The sequence below is a fragment of the Chiloscyllium punctatum genome, chromosome 16 (genome assembly GCF_047496795.1).
Source record: "Chiloscyllium punctatum isolate Juve2018m chromosome 16, sChiPun1.3, whole genome shotgun sequence".
Classification (NCBI taxonomy): Eukaryota; Metazoa; Chordata; class Chondrichthyes; order Orectolobiformes; family Hemiscylliidae; genus Chiloscyllium; species Chiloscyllium punctatum.
The window spans coordinates 5,785,648-5,813,178 of NC_092754.1; the positions used below are offsets into that span (position 1 = coordinate 5,785,648).

General features: G+C 39.8%; 1 protein-coding gene across 2 annotated transcripts in view; it reads right to left on the reverse strand.

Moving 5' to 3' along the window:
* ube4b (ubiquitination factor E4B, UFD2 homolog (S. cerevisiae)) overlaps positions 1 to 27,531 on the reverse strand; it is an 85,564-nt gene that overhangs the window by 57,582 nt on the left and 451 nt on the right. For both annotated transcript variants that reach the window (XM_072586102.1, XM_072586103.1), the window contains exons 2-3: positions 12,878 to 13,058; positions 1,360 to 1,495 (exon numbers count right to left, since the gene is read on the reverse strand). In XM_072586102.1, coding sequence (XP_072442203.1) covers positions 1,360 to 1,495; positions 12,878 to 13,058 — 317 coding nt within the window. The remainder of the gene's footprint in view (positions 1 to 1,359; positions 1,496 to 12,877; positions 13,059 to 27,531) is intronic.

Below are 27,531 nucleotides of genomic sequence, written 5' to 3' on the forward strand. Positions count from 1 at the left end.
CTACCACATGACACCCCAACGTCTAGACTCAATGCTTTGACCAATGAAGGCAAGCGTGTCAAATGCCTTTTTTACAACCCTGTCTACCTGTGACTCCACTTTCAAGGAACTGGGTCTCTTTGCACCCCTAAGTATCTTCATTCAGCAACACTCCCCAGGGTTCTAACATTAAATATACAAGTCCTGCCATGGTTGCCTACCAATATGCAACATTTACATAAATTAAACTCCATCTGCCAATCTGATCAAGGTCCCATTGTACTCAAAGATAATCTTCGCTGCCCACTACACCAACTATTATGGCATCATCTGCAAATTTACTAACCATACCTCCTATATTCACATCCAGATCGTTTATACATATGATGAAACATAGTGGACACAGCACCAATCCTTGTGGAACATCACTAGTCACAGACATGCAGTCCAAAAAGAAATCCTCTACCACCAGTCTCCTACCTTCAAATCAATTGTGTCCCCCATTGTCTAGGTCTCCCTGGATTCCATGTGATTAACCTTGCTAACAGTCTACTATGCAGAATCTTGTCAAACACTTTGCTGAAGTCAACACAGACAACATCTATCGCTCTACCTTCAATCATCTTTGTCACGTCTTCAAAAAACTCAATTAAGTCAGCAAGACACAATGTCCCATGCACAAAGCCATGTGACTATCCCTAATCAGTCCTTGCCTTTCCAAATGCAGATCAATCCTGTTCCTCAGAATCCTCTTTAACAATCTACCCACCAATAACGTAAAGCTCACCAGTCTACAGTTCCTTGGCTTTTCCTTACCACTAAGTGATGGCAACATATTAGCTAATCTCCAGTCTTCCAGCATCTCACCCATGGTTGTCGATGGTACAAATATTTCAGCAAGGCGCCCAGCAAACTCTTCACTAGCTTCCCATAAAGTTCTGGGAAACATGATCAGGTCGTAGGGCTTTATGCATTTTAAGACCTCCAACACCACTCCTTCTGTAATATAAATGCTTTTCAAGATATCACGATTTATTTCCCCAAGGTCCTTAGTTTCCACATCCTTCTCCACAGTAAATACTGACATAAAATATTCATTTATTATCTTACAACCTCACGTGGGCCACGTTGATCTTTAAGAGGCCTTATTTTGTCCTTAGTTACTCTTTTACCCTTAAATGTACTTAATGAATCTCTTTGGATTCTCCTTAACTCTATTTGCCAAGACTGTCATGGGCAAAAGTGTTTTGCTTTAAGAAAGCAGCTTTTACATTTTCTAACTATCCTGTTCAATCATTACTTCTTTAAATTGACCTTAGATGGATTACTACACAGAAGACATATACAAATTTGAAGTCTGTCAATGTACAGGTTGATTACCTTTTCTCACAGGACACACCATCGATATCCATACTCTGAGATCGGGAGAGACTCTGAGACTGGTTTTCAAGACTATTTGACGGGGAACTGCTGAGTGAGCTCACCCCTTCACTGCTCTGGCTCCTATGTGCAACACCTAATAAAATAGTTGATAATCAGTGACAGACCTATCCAACACCGGAAAAAGGACAAAACAGCAATTGGCCATTTGGCCTCTCAAACCGGTTTTAACATTTAATAAGATCATGGCTGTTCTGATATGCTTTGAACTCCATTTTCCTGCCCATCTCTTTTAGCCCTTGACTCTATTCTTGATCAAAGAATCCCTCAGGTATCGCAGTCTTGAATATATTCAACAGCATAGCCTCCACTGCTTGCTAGACAGGCAGAATTCAAACACTAATGACCCACAGAAGAAATTACACCTTACATCTTAAAACAGAAGCATTTTATTTCATTAAATGTAATGGTACAATCATTTTTTACACCCAACTGGGAGACCAGAATACTAACAGTGGTGCACTGTGACAACACAGCATAATTCCTTCGTGTGGAGCTGGATAGAATCATACTCCACCACCTTCTGCTTTCATTATAAAAATGCCAATTCCACCTCTGGACAGTTTAGTTGAACTCCAGACATTGATGTTTGGAGTTATTGTTGATAAATCACTTCAAATTTGATCAATATGTGATACTTGAAAAATCAGGAAATCACTGTGGACTAGAGGTTTATTCACCTTCGACTTACTAAATGGATATTGGCTTTAGCCAGGTAAGCTGTTTGGGCAAAGAGGCTCAGAGTAAAAGGTCAGTGTGTAGTATTTCCCAACAAATGAAGGACAAACTATTTTACTGGAATGAGATACCCTGGGACTTGTAAGCTTTGGCTCTGGTAATTCACCTGAATGAGCATGCAGGACGGGGGGGGGGGGGGGGGGGGGGGGGGGGGGGGGCACTGCTGCGGTCCACAGCATAGGCACACTTACTGCTGTTACAGGATTTTACCCAGCAATAATGACAGATTGGCAATCTTGATTCCAAATCAGGATGGCATAAGACTTGGGGAACGGGTATGTAAGGGCTCTTATGCATCTCTGCGTCTGCTGCCCTTCAGTGGTTGATGTGGTGATTTGGAAGGCGCTGTCAAAATGAGCATTCCAAGCTTCTTGCAGATGGTACACTCTGCTGCTACTGTGCGCCATTAGTCAATGGAGTGGATGTTTAAGGTGATGGATTTGGTGTTAACCAATCAGACTGGTTTCTTCTGGATGCTATTGAGCTTGTGTCCTTCAGGGCTACATCTATGCAAGTGTTTCAAATGGATTAAAATCAGGCCCATGTCTATGCATTACAGTGACATTCCAGTGTCAAGTTTCAGAGATGCAGCAACTCTAAACCATGCAGCTGTCAACTGCAAATGGTGGCTTGGTCTTTGGCCCTCCCCCTGCTGTTTTTAATGCAGGCAAACTGTTCTGATCAATGTTTTAGAATTCCTAGATATTCAAAAGAAAGACTTCCTTTAACAAGCCCATTTGCAATCTGCAGGACCTAAGTTAGAGATGAACAAATGAGGAAATGTTTTAAGCAAAGGGGTCTAACACTGCCAGACCTGCACAGCTTCTCCAGTACTGTGCAGATCTGTGGAGACAGAAACAGAGCCAGGTCTGAGAAAAAGTCATATTGGACTTGAAACTTTAACTCCATTTCTCTCTCTGCAGATATTGCCAGATCTGAATTTTCCAGGACTTTGTTCTTATTTCAGATTTCCAACATTATGCAATACTTTGTTTTTAGTTGAGCAGTCTCCTCTGTATGCCCTGTCATTTAGCACCCTGGAAGGCAGATCAGTCTTGCAGCAGGCACACCTTTATCAAAAATCCTCAAGCCATCTAGGGTCATGCTGATATGCAGCAGTGTACTTCAAACATTTCGACATCAAGTTACCCAGTGCAACCACCTTCCAGTATGTTAATGGCAAACACATTATTCAAAAGAGGAGAGAGAGGAAAAAAATAGTTTGGTATAGCCGCTGTTCCAGTGTCCAGCATGGAGGGTGGATATGATTCTGTATCCATGTATACAGCATTCAGTAGTTACCTTGATTAGATTTCAGAGAAGTTACCAGCTCATTCTGAAACTTTGGTATGTACATGGTGTGGGACTGTGGTGCTCTCTATGCAGTTTCATGTACCTGCTGCTCACTTAAGGGCTCAAACCCACATTTGTCACTTTCCTAATGACTATCCTCCCTCGATGGAATGGCCAGAATCAAGGCAACAAAGTTGGCTTTGACTGATATGCCTGGAAATGGAAGGTTAATAAATTGGTTGATAAATTCTTGATGTCACAAGGAATTAAGGGCTACGGGGAGAATGCAGGTGAGTGGAGTTGAAATGCCCATCAGCCATGATTGAACGGCGGAATGGAATCGATGGGCCGAATGGCCTTACTTCCACTCCTATGTCTTACGGTCAAAATTGAGCTAATTCATAACAGCAGATTCAGATATACCTGTAATGCTTTAGGAGACAATTGAAGGTTGTACAGCCAACTCCTGCTCTGGAGATGGGTTTCCAAATATTTGCCTCCAGATGCGTAGCTTTTAGCTGAATAAGCAACAGTACGTTACTAACATTGGAGCCATCCTCTTCACCCTCACGTCCAACTCAGCTAAACTCTGAACTGTGTTTATAAGGTTGAATGCATTTCTCAAGAGACAAACAGAAAGTAGGTGGATCTGTCAGGAACACCTTGGGTTTATTACCCTCACAGCTTTGAACCAATTGAGAGTCAGGTAAATGACAAAAGGGCAGCAGGTCAGTGATGTAAAAATATAGGAAAAAATAAAAAGACAGAGCTGCACATCTAAGAAACTCTAAACACTTTTGGTAAAAGCTGGTACTCAACCCAGTCAGCAAGTATGTGATGCACAGTTTTAAAAAAAGTAAAAATTTGCACATTTCTTCTGCAGATCTTGTACTGGTTGTCCTGCAACATGCAAAATCAAAATAATTTCCTGGCAGAAAACACTGCAAAATTTCTCCTGATTCTTCATAAAGCAACATTTTTTAACATTTCATCTTGTATTCCACGCCAGACAGTCAGTCAATCTCCTGTGGCATTGTTCTTAATATCTAGCATGTAGTATATGCAAGCAATGATTTGACAATACACAATTTGTTAAGTGCTTGATATGTCATAAATGGAGGATACATTTCCCTTTAATTCAATCTAGGAAAGTGGGGGTCCTTGGCAAGTTACACATGTTTACATCATTTATACCACCATCTTCTTGGGGTAACTATTTCAAAGACCAGTTATGAGGCACTGACGGGGACGAGATTTTCAGTCAAGCTGAAGCAAGGAGTAGGTAACCTTTAGCTGAACATGTGTTGCTGGAAAAGCGCAGGAGGTCAGGCAGCATCCAAGGAGCAGGAGAATCGACATTTCGGGCATGAGCCCTTCTTCAGGAATGAGGAAAGTGTGCCAAGCAGGCTAAGATAAAAGGTAGGGAGGAGGGACTTGGGGGAGAGGCATTGGAAATGTGATAGGTGGAAGGAGGTTAAGGTGAGGGTAATAGGCCAGAGTGGGGGTGGGGGCGGGGGTGGGGGTGGGGGCGGAGAGGTCAGGAAGAAGATTGCAGGTTAGGAAGGTGGTGCTGAGTTCGAGGGTAGGGACTGAGACAAGGTGGGGGGAAGAAGAATGAAGAAACTGGAGAAATCGGAGTTCATCCCTTGTAGTTGGAGGGTTCCTAGGCAGAAGATGAAGCGCTCTTCCTCCAGCCGTCGTGTTGCTATGGTCTGGCGATGGAGTCGTCCAAGGACCTGCATGTCCTTGGTGGAGTGGGAGGGGGAGTTGAAGTGTTGAGCTACGGGGTGGTTGGGTTGGTTGGTCCGGGTGTCCCAGAGGTGTTCTCTGAAACGCTCTGCAAGTAGGCGGCCTGTCTCCCCAATATAGGAGGAGGCCACATCGGGTGCAGCGGATGCAGTAAATGATGTGTGTGGAGTGCAGGTGAATTTGTGGTGGATATGGAAGGATCCCTTGGGGCCTTGGAGGGAAATAAGGGGGGAGGTGTGGGCACAAGTTTTGCATTTCTTGCGGTTGCAGGGTAAGGTGCCGGGAGTGGAGGTTGGGTTGGTGGGGGGTGTGTACCTGAGGAGGGAGTCATGGCGGGAGTGGTCTTTTCGGAACGCTGATAGGGGAGGGGAGGGAAATATATCCCTGGTGGTGGGGTCTATTTGAAGGTGGCGGAAATGACGGCTGATGATACGCTGGACATGGAGGTTGGCGGGGTGGTAGGAGGCCCCACTGGTCCTCACCTAACACCCCACCGACCTCCATGTACATCGTATCATCCGTCGTCATTTCCGCCACCTCCAAACGGACCCCACCACCAGGGATATATTTCCATCCCCTCCCCTATCAGCGTTCCGAAAAGACCACTCCCTCTGTGACTCCCTCGTCAGGTCCACACCCCCCACCAACCCAACCTCCACATCCGGCACCTTCCCCTGCAACCGCAAGAAATGCAAAACTTGCGTCCACACCTCCCTCCTAGGCCCCAAGGGATCCTTCCATATCCACTACAAATTCACCTGCACTCCACACACATCATTTACTGCACCCGATGTGGTCTCCCCTATATTGGCGAGACAGGCTGCCTACTTGCAGAACATTTCAGAGAACACCTCTGTTGTGGTGGGTGATATCACTTCCAGTTCTGTTTCTCAGAGGTTATTAAATGGGGTTCAAATCGATGTGTTTGTTGATGGAATCCTGGTTTGAATGCTAAGCCTCCCAGAATTCCTGGTGTGTCTTTGTTTAGCCTGTCCCAGGATGGATGTATTGCTCCAGTCTAACTGGTGTCCATCATTGTGTGTGTAAGGATACTAGTGATAGTTGGTAGTGTGTTTTGGTGGCTAGTTGGTGCTCACGGTGGCCAGTTTCCTGCCCGTCTGCCCAATGCAATGTTTGTTACAAGTCCTTACAGAGTATTTTGTATACAACATTTGTTCTGGTGGTTGTTGGTACAGAGTCCTTTATGTTCACCAGTAGCTGTTTCAGAGTGGCGGTAGGTTTGTGGGCTACCATAATGCCAAGGGTGTGTTGTCTTCTTGTTTAGATTTTTTCTTTAAAGAATCAACAGACTGTGTTTATCAGGTATTCATCATTGTTGAATACATTTTATTGGTGTTTTTCATAGGCTTCTCATAGCCCCTGGGTGCTGCAGTGTGTTGTGGCTTGTTTAAATAATATCCTGATGCAGCTCGGTTTCTGGATGTTGGGATGATTGCCCCTGTATTTGAGTATCTGGTGTGTGTGTGTCGCTTTCCTGTAGACACTGGCCTGCAGTTCTCCATTGGCTTTTCGTTCTACTGTGACATCTAGGAAGGGAGTCTGTTGTTCTCTTCCTCTTTGGTGAGCTTTATACCGGTAAGGATGTTGTTTGTGGGTTTCTTCTCATTTGTTCCATTTCGTGATGACAAAGGTGTCATCCACATAGTGGACCCAAAGTTTGGGCTGGATCATGGGGACAGCTGGTCGTTCCAACCTCTGCATATCTGTTTCTGCAAAAGTCTTGATATTGGTGATCCCTTGGGTTTCCTGTTAATTTGTTTGTAGGTCTTATTGTTGAAGGTGAAGCAGGTTGCGAGGCACAGGTCTACTAGTTTGAGGATGCTGTCCTTGCTGACAGAGTTGGTGCTGTCTGATGTTTGTGTTCTTGGTTCGTCTTGTGGTGCAGCCAGTGTTTCTTTTGCCAGGGTGATGTTTATTGATGTGACTAGGGCTGTCATGTTGAAAGAAACCATGATCTTGGCATCCTCTACCTGGGTGTTTTTGATGATGTTCTCAAATTACTGGGTGGAGTGGATGGAGTGGCCTAAGCCTTCTACTGGGAATTTCAGTTTGCGTTGAAGTTCCTTTGCTAGTCTGTATGTCAATGCGCTAGGAAGAGAGACTATGGGCCTGAGGGGGGGGCCCCAGCTTTGTGTACCATTGGTAATCCGTAGAAACAGGGTGTGTTGGATCCTTCAGGTTTCGTTTGTTCTTGTTAATTTCTCCTGTTTTGTGGAGTTTCTTCAGTTTTGCTTTAATATGCCTTTCTAGCTGTGGAGTTGGGTCACCCGTTTTGCTTGCAAGGCTAGTGCTTTCTGTGTCTTGGTCCGTGGTTATTTAGTCTTGATGGCTCATTCTAGCATGCTTACCAATTGCTGGTCAGTCTTTTGGCCCAAAATTTCCCATGCATATTTGAGGAGTCAGTTGTTGGCATCATCTCTCATTACATTCTACGGCCGTTCTGTTCTGGCTTGTAGGGTGTTAAAAGGTGGTTTGTCATCACGAAACAGATGCATTAGAAGAAACTCACTAACACAAACATCCTTACCGGTATAAAAGTTCACTAAAGAGGAAGAGAACAACAACAGCCTCCCCTTCCTAGATGTCACAGTAGAACGAAAACCAATGGAGACCTGCAGACTAGCGTCTACACGAAAACGACACACACAGACCAGATACTCAAATACAGGAGCAATCATCCCAACACCCACAAACAGAGCTGCATCAGGAGATTATTTAAATGAGCCACAATACACTGCAGTATCCAGGAACGACGAGAAGCCGAAGAAAATCGTCAACACAATGTATTCAAGAACAATGGGTACCCAATAAAATACAGGGCGAAAGTGAGCACTACAGATGTTGGAGGTTAGACTCGAGAGTGTTGTACTAGATAAGGCACAACAGATCAGGCAGCATCCAGGGAGCATGAGTATCAACGTTTTGGGCAAAAGCCCTTCATCGGGATTCCTGATGAAGGGCTTTGGCCCGAAACGTTGATTCTCCTGCTCCTCGGATGCTGCCTGATCTGTTGTGCCTTATCTAGTACCACACTCTCGACCCAATAAGCACAGTCCACCGATTCTTACATAACAAATCTAAACAAGAAGATACGACTCACCCAGAGACTCTAGCCACACTACCATATATGAAAGACATCTCAGAGAGGACGACCAGACTACTCTGGACACTTCGTATCATGGTAGCCCACAAACCTACCACTACACTGAAATAGCTCTTATTGAATCTGAAGGACCTAGTATCAATAAACAGAACGAGTGTCATATACAAAATACCCTGCAAGGTCTGCAACAAACATTATATTGGACAGACAGACAGGAAACTAGCCACCAGGATAAACGAGCACCAATTAGTCACCAAACGACACGACCAACTATCACTAGTATCCAGACAGACAGACAGACAGACAGACAGACAGGACAACACATCCATCCTGGGACAGGTTAAACAAAGACACACACATGGGAATTCCTAGAGGCCTGGCATTCAAACCGGAACTCCAACAACAAACACATTGATTTTCCAACCTCTGAGAAACAGAACTGGAAGTTATATCACCCACCACAACAGACCAAGACACGTAAATAGCAGGACTGAACACCAGCGCTTCAACGGAGGCAGTTTGATTATCTTACCTGGAATGATGACCAAACATCTTAGGACAAATCTACAAGCTCAACAAGAAAATTTACAACCTGAATAATTACATTGAAAACTAAATTGTACCACATCGCAAAAAAGTCTGCCAAACATTGTACCCATTCTGCAATTGCTCAGACATTTACAACAAATAGTAGTCCATATTTAGTAACACACATTCAGTCTCTGTCTCAGTGTGAATGAAGAAATTGATAATCTAGTACCATTGTTTGATTGGATTTACAAAGAATACTTCCCACCATATTTGAGAGACTGAAAACAAAATACATTTTTTAAAAATTCTATATTCTAAGTCAAATTAAGTAACAGATGATATTTTATATAAATATCTTGCAAGAATTGAATTGATATTAAATGATCCAGAGCTCAAAAGTCTCCAAATTCAACAAATTTTTGAAAACAAGAACTTCCAGTTTTCCAAATCAGTAAGCATACCAACTTGTAGATATATCAGCACTTTTGAATTTCACACATGTACAGCTGTTGAAAAGCTACAAAGGAAACTCTGTTGAGAATACATATTTATATTGAAGATCTACGAAGAAATGAAGCATGAACTGTTTGGACAGTCCCGACTGAAATGGGTTTGAGAAAACTTGTGATTTCGAGAAGTTGTGTTAAAATTCGAATGTGGACTGTTAGCCAGCTTCTTTTTTGCTCAAAATCAAACAACTTAGAAAAGAGACAGCAAAGCTTTTAAAAAATATATAAAGGTGGGTTTTAAGATTGTGGACAGATGCATTTGGGAAGCCCTGTGCTGAAGGTTATCTAGCCTCTGAACTGAAGTTGTTGTTTCACTACACACCAATTCAACTGAAGGAAAGAAACCCTCCAACAAGCTGGCAGCAAACAGAGATCTTTCTCCCACCTGGAAAAGAAGAAACTGTACAACAGGACAAGCTGTTCAAATCTCTCTCGGCAAAGAATCTCTGGGAACCCACGTTTCCAGAAATCACTACCTTTAACTCCCTCTGGAAGCTGATTGTTACTTCTAACTGACTCTCATTTGAACTGAAATCTGTTTTGGAAATCGTGTCGATCCAATTGCTATCTCAATGACAGGAAATTGACTTGGTCTGTGAAGAGTCCCCCATTTTTGTAATCTTTGGGTTCAGATGCTTAACGCACCAGGGTATTTCATCAACTCCCCATTTGCCTTAAGAAACGACCCGTATCACCTCTACAGAATTGTACGGTCACGTCAGATGTGTGAATGCACATGTCTGAAATTAAGAGTATACAGATCAATTCCAAATAGTTATGTAGTCATTAGTTTTGAAACAATAAGTTTACTTAAAATAAACAAGTTATTTTTGTGTTTATTGAAGAAAACAGCTGCAAGCCTCTTTTGTTCTGGATATAATGGGTAAAGAGAAACAAACTGACTGCTTTGGTGATTCAATAAAGTAGTTACACTTTCAACAGCTCATGGTTGGGAGTAGCAGAACTTGATTCCTAACACTCACTTCAGTGTCGTAACAAATCTCCTCAATGTTAGGAGGTCAAAGCCAAGAAAGTCCAGCAATTCATATAGTCACTGGGATTTTAAAGAAGTAGATCAGACGGCCTGCAAAAGTTTCATGCTTTGCCAGTTGCACTGAGAGAAGAGAATTTATTCAAACATTTGTTTTATCAAACTTGCATCTTATAAAACTTCAACGAAAGAACAATCACAGGTGGTGGAAAATTCTGGAAGGTGATGTGTTGAAGGTAAGCACAAGTATGTTGACGTGGCTAAGTCAAGTGGCAACAAGTTACGGAGCAAAATGACATTCCACTCATTTCTTGATAAGAAAAAAATCTTATTCATCTAAATTCATGAAAATTAGTTGATGCAGTGGCTCAAATTATGTTATTTAGACAGGCCTTATTGCATGCATTTTCGTTTCACGTCAGCTTAAAAACAAATGATAGTAATAGTTGGGCTCTATGGCAACTTGAACTACTAGAATGATTTAAACCAGCTTCAAGACATCAAAGTTGTGGAGTTGGCTACATCATTTTGACAAAAGTATCAACATTTTGAATCAAAATGATTTTTTAATCTTGTTTTTATCTTATTATCAGCCATTGGTCTCAATAAACCAAAATACGTTTAATATTGGATTGCAGTCAGTTAAGCAGGTTCTACATGCCAGGTACCACAGCTCCGAAGACATATCTTAGTCAAGGATAAACACCAACTTAAACCTTTTCATTTCAACACTTGACTAGTTGTAGGTTCATGTACTAATTTGTTAAGTTATCAGCGACCTGACTTTTGAAAGAGAAAAATTCCCATCTACTGTCATCTGTTAACACCAGCACAATAAAAATAATTTGTGTTTCAGAAGTTTCGTCCCCTGTCTAGCTGACATCCTCAGTGCTTGGGAGCCTCCTGTGAAGCTTCCTCCGGCATTTATAGTGGTTTGTCTCTGCCGCTTCCGGTTGTCAGTTCCAGCTGTCCGTTGCAGTGGTTGGTATATTGGGTCCAGGTCAATGTGCTTATTAATTGAATCAATATACAATTGAATCAATATTGGGTCCAGGTCAATGTGCTTATTAATTGAATCAATATACCGACCACTGCAACGGACAGCTGGAACTGACAACCGGAAGCGGCAGAGAGAGGCCACTATAAATGCCGGAGGAAACATCACAGAAGCGCTTCACAGGAGGCTCCCAAGCACTGAGGATGTCACCTAGACAGGGACGAAACGTTTGCAACACAAATTCCCAGCTTGGTGAACAGAACCACAACAATGAGCACCCAAGCTACAAATCTTCTCACAAACTTTGAACCATAAAAATAGCTAGACCCTTGGTAAGAACCCATTTAAACAATTGGATTTTTTTTTTAAAAATCTAAATAGAGAAAAGATTCAAAATCAAGAAATGAATTAATTAAAGCACAATCAAACCTATAAGTGTGAACATCCAAGGATAGCTCTTGAACATGTCTTTTTCATTAATACAGGCATTCCTCTTATCAATGTGGTCACTGTATATAGTGATAGTAATAGCAACTGCAAGGGGGATTCAAAACTGCTAACAACAGGGACAGCAACTGTAGCAAGAATGTTTTATTTGGAGGGGAGAGGTTTATATGCTGATAAAACGTTTGGCAGGGGAAATACAAACCTTGGACACTTGCGGACATCATAATTGAAGGGAGTGTGACAGATTCAAACTCTGGATAACAAAAGAGGCATAAGAGCGATTCAGCAGCATCCATCCATTGGAAAGAATGAGCTTCAGAATCAGATATACAGTCTGTGGGTTTCAAATGGTGCTATCGAGTCATGTCCTACACTTTTAGATTGCAACATCTGGGGGCATAGCACCTAGGGACCTCACAATCACAAAAAGTGCTATAGAAATTTCCTGTTTTTGTACATTTATGGTCAAGTTCTAAACTTTCACTTGTTGCAGATATCCAGAACCATAAAACGTCACTTGTTTATTTGACAATACAAGCTATTTTGAATGGTTAGGAGTGATTATGCTTTTGGGAGCATGCATTTATACAGATTTCATTGTACACACAGAAAACAAAATTATTTAATGAAAAAAACGAAGCATTAAAAAGGGTGACAATGAAGTAAACATTATCAGTAAACTGAAGCAATATTTAAAATAAAGCATTTGAAATGATGGAAAACCCTTCTGCCCCTGTAAAACTTCAATTACATCAGATCACAACAGGTTTTCTACAATCCATGTTTGAAACTCCCCAGTTTCTCCCATAAATAGTGACATACTAAACACAGCACTTAAGTATGCTTCCTGCCTCAATTTGGATCAGATAGGATAATTTATAACTTGACCATAAACAAAATGTATACTTGATTACCACAATAACCCATCAGCTTACAACCTTGAGATAAACGGTGGGGAAAAAAAGTTTCCATCTTCTGTGTATTGCTTTTACAGAATGAACATCAAGATTAAACCCCACAAGCCAAATGCAAAACTGCTAGCAATCTAGCTCAATCAGATCCAACCACTTCAGTTATACCTGTTGCTCCAATAGGGGATGTGGCAGGAGTCATGCTCTGTACACTCAGGGCCATATTTTGAGATATGCCTGGTGTTGCTGCAGACACTCCGGGTGGATTTTCTCGCTGTGGGGAGGTAAGCGGAGTGCTGGGTTGTGAAGTCAGTCCACCAGCCAGCCGTGCCAGACGTCTTCTACGAATCTATATTCAAAAAGACAGAAAATGTTACTGCTCAAAGTGGTACCAGGACTGAAACATCAGTTTGCGGATCTTGCCAAAACAACTCAAAACACAGCACAGATGTCTGAAAAGTTCTAAGCAATCAGCTGCAGATTTGATAAAACTGTAGTGACATTTTAGATAATAAACCCCTTTTCCATAAATTACACCATGCATTAAGGCCACAGAGCAAATAATAACTTTGGATATAGAACAACTATAATAGCTTCAAATGAGCATTTTCAAACAAAATTTGACAAATGCAAAAGCAAATTATAGGGCAGATGATAAATATTGTCAAAAAAATAGGTTTGTAAGGAGCATTTTATATGAAGTATAGGAGAGGCAGTGGGATTGAGAAAGATAATTCAGAGGTTAGAATTTCTGCAGCCAAAAGGCATGATCATCGATGATGGACCAACCAAAACTAGGATACTCATGAGGGTAAGTGAATTTATCAGAGGATTGCCAGGCTGGAAAAGGTTACTTAGAAATAGGGAAGGATGAGACCTTGAAGAGATTTGAAAACAGGGATCAGAGTTTACAAATAATAGACATTCTGCTGGACCAGAACATCTAAGAGATGATGGATGATGCAAGTTAGCATACAGACAGAAAGGTTTTGAATATACTCAAGATTACAGAAAGCAGGTGACTGACCAGAAGAGTGCTGGATAGTTGAGCCTTTTGGTGATAAAGGCACTGTAAGAGGATTTTTTTGAGCTCATTTTCTGACAAGAGAGTTGAGAAAGGCAACACTACAGAAGTGAAAGTTGATAGTTTTGGTGAAGGAGGAGATAGAAGATTAGGAGCTCAGCTCAGGGTCAATGGGAAATGCTTGGCTCAGATTCCTGAAGAAAGGCTTATGCCTGAAACATTGATTCTCCTGCTCCTTTGATGCTGCCTGACCTGCTGCGCTTTTCCAGCAACACATTTTTCAGCTCAGATTCAATGCTCAGTGGTTAAGACAGGGATTTTTGCAGCATGGACCAAAGGTTGTATCTTCTAGCTCAATAACTAGCAGTTATGGTTAGCACATGTGCAGAATAAACAAGATCACAATGCACCAATTCTAATAGATAGTATGAAGAGAAATTTCAAAGCTTTAATTTAATCTCAGCATGCAAATAATGGTATACACTACAAGATTGCCTCTACTCATTAAGATTATTGCTGTCGAAAACTACTTTTTGCATCTAATTTCAAAGAGATAGTATTCGATTTCTTGGTCTATATTGGTCAACTAAATAAACTATCATGACATAGCCATTCAAGACATGATTGATTAAAATTCATTACAACTCCATTTCCAACTGATTACAATAGAAAAAAGCACAGACTACTGCATTTCTACAAGTCATTTTGTAACATTTGCATCAACGCTACTTTTCCAAAAACAAAAGAGAAAAATTAAATCTTTTAAGCTGTAGAATCCTGTTCGTACACAGCAATTTCTACACCAAGGAACCTCATACCAATGGTTTAGATGAGATTAAGTGTGATCTAAAATAAGTTTCTTCATTGCAACATTTTCTAAAATATACACATCAATGCATAAAGCAGAGGAACATCATGTTTGGTAAATAAGGGAGAAGATCAAAGGATGTCTACTGAAGGGAAGAATAATATAGACGGACAACAAATTAATGAACATAAATGAAGCAGAATCACAACGGTCAAAATATAAAGATTTACAGATGAGATAAGGACTCTAACACTACAGGGATAGTTTACGAACAGAGATTTATAATGACAATTCTTGGTGGCTCAGTAGTTAGCACTGCTGATTCTCAGAACCAGGAACTTGGGTTCAATTTCAGCCTCAGGCAACTGTGTGTGGAGTTTGCACATTCTCCCAGTTTGTGTAGGTTAGCTCCGGATGCTCAGGTTTCCTCCCACAGTCCAAAGATATGCAGGTTGGGTGGATTGGCCATGCTAAGTTGACCCATAATGTTGAGGCTAGGTGGATTAGCCATGGGAAATGCAGGGTTAAGATAGAAGGATGGGTCTAGGTGGGATACTGTTTGGAGAGTCGGTGTGGACTCGATAGGTTGAATAACTTCCACACTGTAGGGATTCTATGATCAAGATTTCCCAACTCATATTAAAGTCGATTAAATTCTTTTGCCATTTTGTACTTGGCAAGATTTCACAAACAGCAACATGATAAAGAGTAATAAGCTTTTTTGTGATGTTGCAATGAAAATTGAGAAAACCTTTCAATGGAAGAAGCATATCCAAGAATGCAAAATACAAGGAGATGGCAAAGAAATCAAAAATGAGATATGTAGGCAAAATGTTCTTGAAATATTAGCAATGAGGACCATAACTATCTAAGTTAGATGATTCTATGACAAGGGTCAGTGGTTAAAATGAAGAAAGGTTCTTAGAATGCAAGCAGGACTAATTTGTTCGTCAATATGTTGACTAGTCCACATGGAGGATGGGCAATGATGGTCAAGTAAAATGACTTGAAGGTTGGTGAATACTTTGAAAATAATGAATTGGAAATTAAAGATCTTGCAGCAGCTCAGGCACAATGGGCTGAATAGCCTTCTGTAACTTCAACAGTCATAAATGAGCATTGCATATGAAAATCAAATATATATCACAACAAATTTAAAAATATCTTTACCAGAGTATAATTGAAGTCATGAGGAACAGAAATGGTGAAATTTCAGCAAACAACAAATACTCAATGTTACCAACTGAAAATAGGAGAGTGGTAGAAAAGGATAGAGATGTCAACAAGGGTATTTCTGACACCTGACAATTTTACATTCAATTAAATCATTCATCAAAGTCTAGACACTTTAAACATTAATATTTTATCCCCAGCCCAGGAGACCCCTAGCTCAGGTATCCCTTAGAGAAAAGGGAGGTAATTTAAATCCTGGTCTCCAGCATTAGTACTACCTCCTCTCAATGAGATATCTTCCTCTTTTGGTAAATAACAGTGGCAACACTGGCAAAACAACTCAAGAAATGCATGTCATAACAGCAAGACAATTGAATTTCCTCTCTTATTCAAAAGCCTAGAGTTTTTTAATATAAACTTTCAAATTTAAACCACAAATTCTGGAACTCACTCCCAGTAAGAAACAATATTCTTAATCTTTCACCCAGCCTGACTCCATGAATTGCTGTGCACAAAACAGAGGAAGGCAAAAGTAACGAGAGTTACAGGTAGCATTACTCAGAAAGTGTGATATCTCATTCACGTCCTGGGTAAGTGGAGCAGGGGAAATACGCAGGGAAGCCCCAGGTTCCCTGAAGTGTCTGGAATGAGCTCTTCTGCTTTTCCAGAAATAAAAAAGGGTTCCGAGTGAAAAATATATTTTGCACATTTATCTTGCTCTCTTCTGGACAGTTGGCTCCTCCCCTCCTCTTTTCCCCTCCCCCCATGGTTCTCTTGGCAGGAAGCAGAGTGTGGAATTCCCCTAGCTTGCTGTTAACATCAAATTAGACAACATCAGCTCATGACTTTTTAAACATCTTGAGTAGGTGCACACTTTGCTTTACGTGGGACAGACTACTGAAGACAAAATTTAATTTTTCCCAAATGTTTAACACTTCACCCAACTCTTTCCTGTATGCTGGTGAGAAAGGGAAGGGGGCAAAGGGGTAAAAATCAAAACCACTATGTTGTGCTCAACATGGAACACATTTTAAAAAGAAAATAACATGTTATTAAGTCTGTAGATAGCAAGCTTAAATCTTACAGGATTTCTGTGCACAGTATAACCTCTCAGTTGTTAATAACTCATTTGCTCCTCTACTAATATTTCTAATAAAAACAACCGCTTAAAGATGTTACAATAATATTCCAAGAATCAAAATATGTAAGCTGAAGAGAGCCAGTGATTGGTTCACACAATTCCTCAGCAGCAAGGCAACAAGTTATTTTTATAGAAAGCAACTATCTATTTTTAGACATTAGTATTTAAGGTTCAGTTTATTTCAATTAAACTTAGCTTCCATTCAAAATTAGAGATTACCAAAGCTGTTGCGGGTTCTAACAATCAGTTTTCAAGCTTTCAGTAACAGATGCATACAAGATTAAAAATAGTGCCCTGTCTAATAATTCCCAAACAGGTTATGTTGGTAGACACCAAGCAGTACAATGTGATTTTTTTGACATTTGCAATAAATAACATAGCTGAACAAGACAAAGCAGTAAAACTGAAAGTCCAAATCTAATCATCACTGAAAGAATGTCAATTCAATTAACATCTGCCACCACTTTGCAAAGCCTCTGTATATTCATTCAGAAGATTCACTTGAAATTTGTAACCCCTGCGATAAAAACAATAAACTGAATTCATGCATTATTGTTTTTTTTATAAAGGTATTTTTATTAGAAATTTAACATTTTTACAAGTTTACAAAAATAAACAAAACTCTCAAATACAAACATTGATATACAATTAAATCAAATATACAATAGCAAAAATTTAACAAAAGAAAAAAATACCAAAAAAGAAAAAAAAACTCAACTTTCTACTAATCTAACCTACAACTAACCAGAGTGTATATTTAAGTCTCTTACATGCTCGGAACGTGTTAACATCAAATGTAATAAAACCCGTATTCGTGCGGGATTCCTCTCCTAAGGGGCCCCGGACCAGCCAGGTTTGTAATCTCAATTAAATAAAAGCCCTTGTTAGGATAGCTGAAATATCTGTATTTATGTAATTCAAGAAGGGCTGCCATATTTTATAAAATAACTCGGTCTTTCGGTGCACCATATTTGTAAGGAAGTCAAGGGGAATACATTCTATAATTAATCTGTGCCAGTTTGAAAGTCCAGGGGGGCCCTCAGCCACCCAGCTCACCAATTGTTTTATTTTAAAATGTGCATACAAGTTTTATCGTGACAGGCAATTGATTCTAAACTTCTGAATGATGGGCAAATGGTCAGTCTACTTAGTTAAGAATTTTAGGGCTGCTCTCTGTTGTATAAATATACTGCTTTTATATAAAAAGCTTTTTTTTAAAAAAACAGTGGCTATGACACAATAAGGATGCTCACATCTGACTGATCCAGGTTCAATCTTTCTGCATTGTAATACTAAAATGCTTCTTTGAACAAACTCCATGCATTGAGATCGCTATTAGACTGAATAATTAACATTTGAAGACTCCATGCATTGAGATCGCTATTAGACTGAATAATTAACATTTGAAGAATCAGTTATTTGAAAAAAATATTTCAAACAAGAGAAAAAATGTATTTACAACAATAAGTGGTACATCGCAGAAGTTTAGACTTCAGAAGAGTGACAGGAAATCTATTAGAAACCTGCAATTTTGTTTTTAACAAGACTGAACAAGTTAGATACAGGAAGGATGTTTCTGATGGGGGGGGGGGAGGAGGAGGAAAGCAGGGTTTCAGAACAATCAGTCATAGTTTAAGGATAAGGGGTAAACCTTACAGGACCGAAATAAGAATAATTTCTTCACCCAGAGAGAGTAGTGAGGCTGTGAAATTCAGTACCACTGAAAGTGGGTTTTCAGAAGGTTGTCGATATAGCCCTTGTGGCTAAAGGGATCAAGGAGTGTGGAATTAGGATACTGAGTTCAATGATCAGCCGTGATCACATTGAATAGTGGATGTGTTCCATGTTTAAAAGCATTATGTTAAAGGGTAGTGATGGCAGATTTCACCATGACTTGCAAAAAGGTACTGAATAAGCATAAGAAGAAAAACAATTTGTACGACTACAGAGAAAGGACACAGTGAGTTGGGGGGGGGGGGGTGCAAGCCAAGTTGTTCTTTCAAAGTCAACAGGTTCAATGAGCCAAATTATTACGGTATAAAAGAATGCCATTCTATAACTTGAGCAAAATTTAGCAATTAATTTTCATTGCATTACATATTTAGTTACTTTTCTATGAAAAGAAATTAATTTCCAAAGTTTTATTTAAATTCAACATCTTGTTTGATTGCTGCCATCTTATTTATCTGTAGTTTACATTTACTGAAGGGAAAATAAGAGCGAGTGCAGCTCTTTTTACTAATGTTCTGTTGAGGGATAGAATCAAAGTGAGTGCATCGAGTAGGGGAGTTAGGAGGTCAAGTTGCGATGGTACAGGACATTGGTTAGGTCACTTTTGTGCTGGTCTCACTAATATAGGAAGGATGTTGTGAAAGATATAGCATCTCTCCCTATAACTCTCTTGTGGTTTTTCGGGAATCCTGGGATGGGTACAATGCAAATGCCATCAGTTTATCCTCTTCATGTCCCTGTCAGTCCGTGTCTCATGCTCTTTCACTTCAGAGAATCAAACATTATTAATCAACGTCAAGATTATCAAAAGGATGGAGGCAGTCTGGTTTAATACTTCAATTACACATGGGACCATGAGGAAATCATCAACAGTACTATGTATCGTATGAGTCACCTTATTTAAGGAAGGATATTAATTCATCCTGAGGGGTTCAGATTATTTTTGACAGACTGCAAGACTGTTAGACGTAGCTAAAAGTAGGCCACTCAGCTCATCAAGTCTGCACCCCTTATTCAATGAGATCATAGACAATCCAATAATCCTCAACTCCAATTTCTTGCTTTTATTCCTCAATCTCCCTGATTAAAAATCTCTCAACCTCAGCCCGTGAACTCACTTAATTACCACAGAGAGCTGCCAAGACAAGGTTAAGAATTCCACACATTCACTCCCCTCAGAAGAAATTCCTCATCTATCTTCAACGGACGACTCCCCCTTATTCTGAAACGATGCCCCTGTGGTCCTAGACTCTCCCACACAAGGAAAACAGCCTCTCTCCACATCTCCCCTGTCAAGTTTCTCTAAGGATCTTTTCATTCTTCTAAAGCCCAGAGAGGACAGGCCCAATCTACTCAACCTCTCCTTCATTAGAAAATCCCTCCATACCCAGGATCAGCCGAGTGAACCTCCTCTGGACTGCCTCCAATGCCCTACCTTTCCTTAGATACAGAGCCCCAAACTGTTAAGTGTTTCCCAGCTGTGGTCTGACTACTGCCTTATACTATTTGAGTAAAACCTCTCGACATTGATACTCTATTCCCTTTGAAATTAAGGCCATTTGCCTTCCCCCAGACCTGCTGAAATTGGATGTTAGCTTTTTGCGATTCACAGAAGAGGACTCCCAAATTCCTGTCCTGTACTTCCCAGAGTCTTTCTCCATTAAGTAATCTTCAGCTCCTCTATTTTTCCTGCCAAATTGCAAAACCTCACATTTCCCCAGATAATATGCTATCTGCCAGATGTATGCCCGTTCCTTATAACCTATCCATACGCTTCAGTAGACCCTTTGGCATCCTCACTACTTCCTAACTATGTACAGGTCTTCCACAAATTTGAAAGTGTTCAGAAAATATTTACAAGAATGTTGCCAGAGTTGGAGGATTTGAGATATAGGGAGAGACTGAATAGGCTGGAGTTATTTTCTCTGGAACGTCAGAGGCGGAGAGGTGACCTTATAGGAGGTTTATAAAATCATAAGGGGCATGGACATGGTAAATAGACAAGGTCTTTTCCCCAAAGTAACAGAGCTCAAAACTAGAGGGCATAGGTTTGATGTGAAGGGGGAAATACTTACAAAGGGACCCAAGCGGTAACTTTTTCCACAGAGAAGCTGTGTGTATGGAATGAGCTGCCAGAGGAGTGGTGGAGACTGGTACAATTACAACATTTGAAAGGCATCTGAATGGGTAAATGAATAGGAAGGGTTGAGGGGGATATGGGCCAAATGCCAGCAAATGGGACTAGATTAATTTAGGATATCTGATCGGCATGAATAAGCTGGGCTGAAGGGTCTGTTTCCATACTATGACTCTATAACACAAATATTCATTTAAGACAGAATAAAATAAACCTGCAATTAAATTTCCCAGAAACTGAAATTATTTCCCTTTCCCCTTGAAAGAACTGTGCATGAAACTGCATGAAATTTTTATACATTTAACTTTTCAAACGTATTTTTAATCTGCAACGAATACCAACAAAATAATAACAAACTTTGTTTTGCAATTTTATCCCTTTCCGTATATTAGTGATCTATATTATTCGTCGCCAGCAGAAGAACCATTTGCCTTAGTAATTTTCCTGTGTACTCCTCCCTTCCCCAAATCTCCAAACATATTTTTAATAACGTATTTCTAAGGAACCACCCCTTCAAAAGGTTTAATTGTCCATCTGAAAAGATAAAGACCAAATTAGTTAATTCAGCTAGCTAAAGATGGAATGGCGTTCACGTCTTGTTATTGGGAACACAAAACACCCACAGAGGAACACTGACTACTAACAATCACCCCACCCAGCTTTAATATTTCTCTTGCAACAAGTAATAATTACACTGGCGCTGGTCATTCTTTCATACCTCACTTGATAGAGTTTTGGTGTATAATTCAACTGCAGTGGCTTGCACAAACAATTCTGATTTCAGTCTCACCCAAAGGCCACAATTTTATTACTATTTCACAGGATGAGGGTCTCTTACCTGGTGAGGACAGAATTTGTTGCCCACCTCTAATTGCCCATGAAGTCAGTGACTTATAGCCCATTTCAGAAGATCATCAAGAGTCAACCACATTGCTGTGAGTATAGAGTCACATAAGGATGGCAGATTTCCTTCCGTAAGGAACATTAGTGAACCAGAGTGGTTGTTTATGACCTTAATGATAGGGTCATAGTGACTAAAAGCTTTGAATTCCAGACTTTTTAAGCAATCCAATTTACGGTGCCATGATAGGATATGACCTTTGTCACCAGGGCATTAGCTTCAGCTTCTGGATTACACTTCCACTTACATTACCACCACATCACCATTGCTTCATTTATCCAATAAAAGCTATTAGAGGAGCCCATTATGAGCCTATTGCACATCTGTAAAACATGGCAGGTTGGAAACAATTTTTAAAAAGTTTCTTTTTAAGATTAAAACAAAAGAGCTCTCCAATAGCTCAGTTACTGCACCCAATATTCATCCCGAGCGGCGCTGGGTTACAACGTCTGTCTACACTGAGCTAATGGATCTGAGAACTGCAGAGGCGCTGTAATTGTTCTCAGAGACAACATAAAACAAACTGCAAAGATTTCAACTCCAGATGGCTATCCAGTGTTCCCTACAAAAGAGAGAAATAATGAACATATAGACCTTAACTGACAGCAGAACAGGTTCACCAATGACAACCTTTGTAGGTAAATCCTCTACAAAATTCTCCACCTAGATATGCACAAAAGATGGCCATCTGGACACAATACTGGAAAGTGATTTGACACAAAGCTTATCTATAAAGCACTCAGAACTTTGAAAAAGTGTCCTATGCACCCCAAGTTAAAAGTAATTTTGACAGTAAATGTAAAATTACTTCCCAGCAGTTGATAAAGCCTGTAAGCTAAGGCACCAAATTACAAATCTCATTTACAAAAATCCACACTTAGGCTTTGACTGCAGATTTTCTTTTAAATTAAAAAGGTCACAAAAAACATCTAGACTATCCAACATGAAAGAAAGGTACAAAAGCTTAAACACATATTCCGACAAACTCAAGAACAGCTTTTCCCACACTTTATTAGACCTGGAGTCAGAGACGTACAGCATGGAAACAAACGCTTTGGTTCAACTCATCCATGCCGACCAGATATCCCAACACAATCTAGTCCCACTTGCCAGCACCCGGCCCATATCCCTCCAAACCCTTCCTATTCATATACCCATCCATATGCTTTTTAAATGTTGCAATTGTGCCAGCCTCCACCACTTCCTCTGGCAGCACATTCCATACACATACCACCCTGTGTGAAAAAGTTGCCTCTTCGGTTCCTTTTAAATCTTTCCCCTCTCACCCTAAACCTATGCCCTCCAGTTCTGGACTCCCCCACCCCAGGGACAAGACTTTGTCTATTTATCCTATCCATGTCCCTCATGTTTTTATAAACCTCTAGAAGGTCACCCCTCAGCCTCCAACTCTCCAGGGAAAACAACTCCACCCTATTAAACTCTCCCTATAGCTCAAATCCTCCAACCCTGGCAACATCCTTTTAAATCTTTTCTGAACCCTTTCAAGTTTCACAATATCCTTCCAATAGGAAGGAGACCAGAACTGCATGTAATATTCCAACAGTGGCCTAATCAATATCCTGTACAACCGCAACATGACCTCCCAACTCCTGTACTCAATACTCTGACCAATAAAGGAAAACATACCAAACACCTTCTTCACAATCCTATCTATCTGTGACTCCACTTTCAAGGAGCTATGAACCTGCACTCCAAGGTTTCTTTGCTCAGCAACACTCCCTCGGACTTTACCATTAAATGTACAAGTCCTGCTAAGATTTGCTTTTCCAAAATGCAGCACCTCACGTTTACCTAAATTAAACCTAAGTTGCCACTCCTCAGCCCATTGGCCCAGCTGATCAAGATCCTGTTGTAATTGGAGGTAACCTTCTTCGCTGTTCACTACACCTCCAATTTTGGTGTTATCTGCAAACTTACTAACTATATCCCTTATTCTCACATTCAAATCATTTAAGTAAGTGATGAAAAGTAGTGGAGCCAGCACCGATCCTTGTGGCACTCCACTGGTCACAGGTCTCCAGTCTGAAAAACAACCCTCCACCACCACCACCCTCTGTCTTCTACCTTTGAGCCAGTTCTGTAACCAAATGGCTAGTTCTCTCTATAGTCCATGAGATCTGAATGGACCTTTCAAATTTTCAATTAAATGGTCATCTTGCACTTCATGCACCTTCTCTGCAACCATAACATTGTATTTTTTGTGCTGTTCTCTTACCCTAATTCACTTTGTATGGTATGATCTGCCTGTACTGCATGTGAAACAAAACTTTTCACTGTACCTACGTGCATTTGACAATATGAAGGCAATTTTTAAAAAAAATCATTATTTTTCCAGGTATCAGTGGAAGACAACTATTCCTTACACATACCACAGTGACAGTTTTGCTCAAATTTTTTCGGCACTATTTGTTTGATCTTGCTCACACTGGATGTCGGAAATGGATTAAATAACAAACTTCAAATGGGAAGTGGGCATATAATTTTAAATAAACATTTGCCTGGGTGGTTTTGCTCCTCGCTACCATTCCAGCTCTATAGAACCCCACTCTTATGTATCCTTTCTTCCCTTTGCTCCAAGCCCAGCAGCCATGCCTTTAGTCTCCTAGGCCTTATCCTCTAGAATTTAGTCCCTGAATCTTTAGCCTTCAGCCAATCATTCAAGCATCACACTAAATATTTCCTCCTTAAGCCATGTCAACTTTTCTTTATTGTTGCCCATGAAAAGCCTTGGATGTTTTCCTATGCTTACAGCATCATAATAGTATACATTTTAGTTATTGTATGTTTTCTTTTATTACATTTCGTTACATTTATCTCAATTCCTTGTCCTCTATTTTCCCCTCAATGCTCTGATCCATATTTTGTAGATACATCCTAGTCAAAAACAAAACATTTAATGAATTCAGGAATAAAACAAGATTACGTAAATAAAAGTTAGATTCTAACTGTCTGAATTTATTTCATCCATACCCACAACTTTATTCACTATAGAGGGTAGGCTTAGGTTGCTGGTTTAAAGCATTCCTTCTCAAAACACAGAATTCAATTTATTAAATGCATGTTGCTGACTAAAATGCTTGAAGTTAACTACCAGTATGCATTCTGCATCAGTGTAATATAACTGTCAAATTAAATGATTGGATCATGTTTAAGGAGTTAAAGAGTTGTGTGAAATGAGAACGCAAAGGTTGTTCAGTCAGTAACTGCCACTATAGTATCAGCATACAAGAGAAATCTCAGCAATTTATTCCTCCCCACTCAAATCTACTATTTATAGTCATTAAGTAGCAAGTACCAGGAACAACTCAAATCATTCAAAAAAGATCATTCAGATCTTCTTTAATTCCTTTTTCCTTTAACACCAAGAGTGTAAGTAAGTAGAATGAAAACTAAAATCACTGATAATTTACAGATACAATTAATAAATTAATATTTGAACTCACTGCAAAATGTTACCCACAAATTGGTCAGACTGTAAACTGGAACTCAGCTGGAGATTTCACTGCTCCAAAGTGTGAAAGTTTTTGACTGTTGTAGGCAAATTACAAGTCTTAGATGCATGAAAAAGGCTATTTTCACTCTTATCTGTGGAATGGCAACGTTCATTATATTCCTAGTCAACCTGATAGAGATGTTATTACATACTTCGAGAACAGGTATGTTTTAAACCCAGGCCTCCTGCCTCAGATAGGGGCATCATCACTGAACAAGAACAACCATGGAAGTTGCACTTTTCACTTTTTCTATAGAACTATAATCAACTGCAGCAGAGAGTGATGCTGGCAGTACATTTACAAATAACTGAAATACAACTGGAAACAAAAACTTTTTCCCATTTACACACAAACATTTCTAATGTAATCACGCTGACAGTCACAGTAAAATCAGTTCAGTCAACTAGGCTTATGAAAGGTTATTTCCTGCTCAATGAAAACTGAACATTAGCAAAAGCTTCCTTGAGCATCAACAGCAAAAACTTATAAACCTTGTGTGGGAAACAAAACCAGAATAGTTTAGGGTAGAGTGGACAATTTAAAATAGGGGACAGGGAACTTGAATGTTTAAGCAAATTCTGAAAATTTGCTAGAAGAATAAAACAAATAAATAATTCATATTGCAAGTAACTGGTGGGCGGGGCAGGGGGCATTGACAGAGGAGTTGGGAATTTCAAAATATTTACCTCAAAAGTTTAAAGTGGTAAGTAAATAGAATCACCAGTAAATCTGAGAGACCTGCACCTTTCAGAGTCAACAATGCAAAAATGCACTGATTTTGCAATATTGTTGCCAGAGCTCAGCAGTATGGTACTTTTCCTGAGTACATTTGATGCATTACAGTGTCCAATAAAGCTGAACAGGATTGCAATAAACTGGAAAAGGTACAATGGCAGGTCAACCAGTTGGCATTCTAAGTATAACCAGTTACAAACTTACAAACCAGGATTTTGGAATGGATGAATGAGCAATATAAGTAAAAACTATATTACTTAAGTTTAATCAATTTCCCTAGATGAAAAACGCACATCTTTGAAATCAATCATCCTTTCTCTAATAAATGCTGATGATGCAATGGGTTTCCGTCAGAAGCATTCACACCAATTGCTTGTAAGCAAAGCAGAAAGTCAATTGGAAATGATTTGAGGAAAATTATGATTATACCATTCCGTACAAGTATAGGATGGAATGCTGCTGTAATTCAAAAATTAGTTGGTCAAAGTCATAAAATTTTCACACTAACAAGAACACTGTACTGATCCTACTGCAATGTCTGCTGCAACTGCTAGCTTGAACTTACATCTTTCTCAGTCAAAAGTGTGGCGCTGGAAAAGCACAGCCGGTCAGGCAACATCCAAGGAGTAGGAGAGTCGACATTTTGCGCGTGAAGAGCTTAGGCTCAAAACGTCAACCCTCCTGCTCCTTGGATGCTGCCTGACCAGCTGTGCTTTTCCAGCACCATACTTTTTGACTCTGATCTGCAGTCCTCACTTTCTCCTACCTGACATCCTTCTCCTCAGCCAGTTCGATTTTATTCAAAGTCTGAGATTTCAGAGCTTTTTTTTGCAAGAGTCACCACAGATTAGAAAGAAACCGAGATGCTTATTTCAAAAAATAATGTTGGGTTTTTTAAACAAAAACAGTTCACAAAACAAAATTAACTATCAAAGCAGTTAAAACTAAGAATATTATCAACCAGATAAACCAGGACTATTTGTGGTTAAATATGGTAATTATTATGTTTATATGCACATAAACTTTGACTTTCTCATACCTCAAAAAATAAAAACCCAAGCATTAAAAAATGCCAAGCTTCAATCTGCAAAATAAAGCAAGTTGATGTTCACTAACGATAACTTGCGGGCAGTATCAAAATTAGCACAATTAACTGAAAATTATCCAATAATGTTCAGTTCATTTATTGACCGAGAGCATTATGAATCAATTATAGAAGTGAGAAAAATCATACACATATTTGCACATGTAACAAATTCCTAATTGAAAGAAACCTCTTTTTATGCTCTTTTCCTCTCCTACCCACACTCCCTGAAAGAAAAGTAGAGGCCTACACCCCCAGTGTAAAAGCCAAAAAGTGTCATTAGCTTTAACAACATACTGCAGGAAATGCATAAATTATTTTGGAGGGGGTACAAAATTCTGGACTCAGAAAGCGTTTCTTAGAATCAGATTTTTCTTTTATAAGGAATACACACATACAGAAACAGAAATCAGTTACATACATTCAAAAACCGCATTTTATCCCACTTTTGAAGAGCACGCACTTTCGCAATTACCGTGCTTATAAGCAACTTCGCGCACAAATTACTGAACAGAAAGATGTGAAGCAACATTAATAAATAAGAGTCTAATAAACATTTAAACCATGGAACTA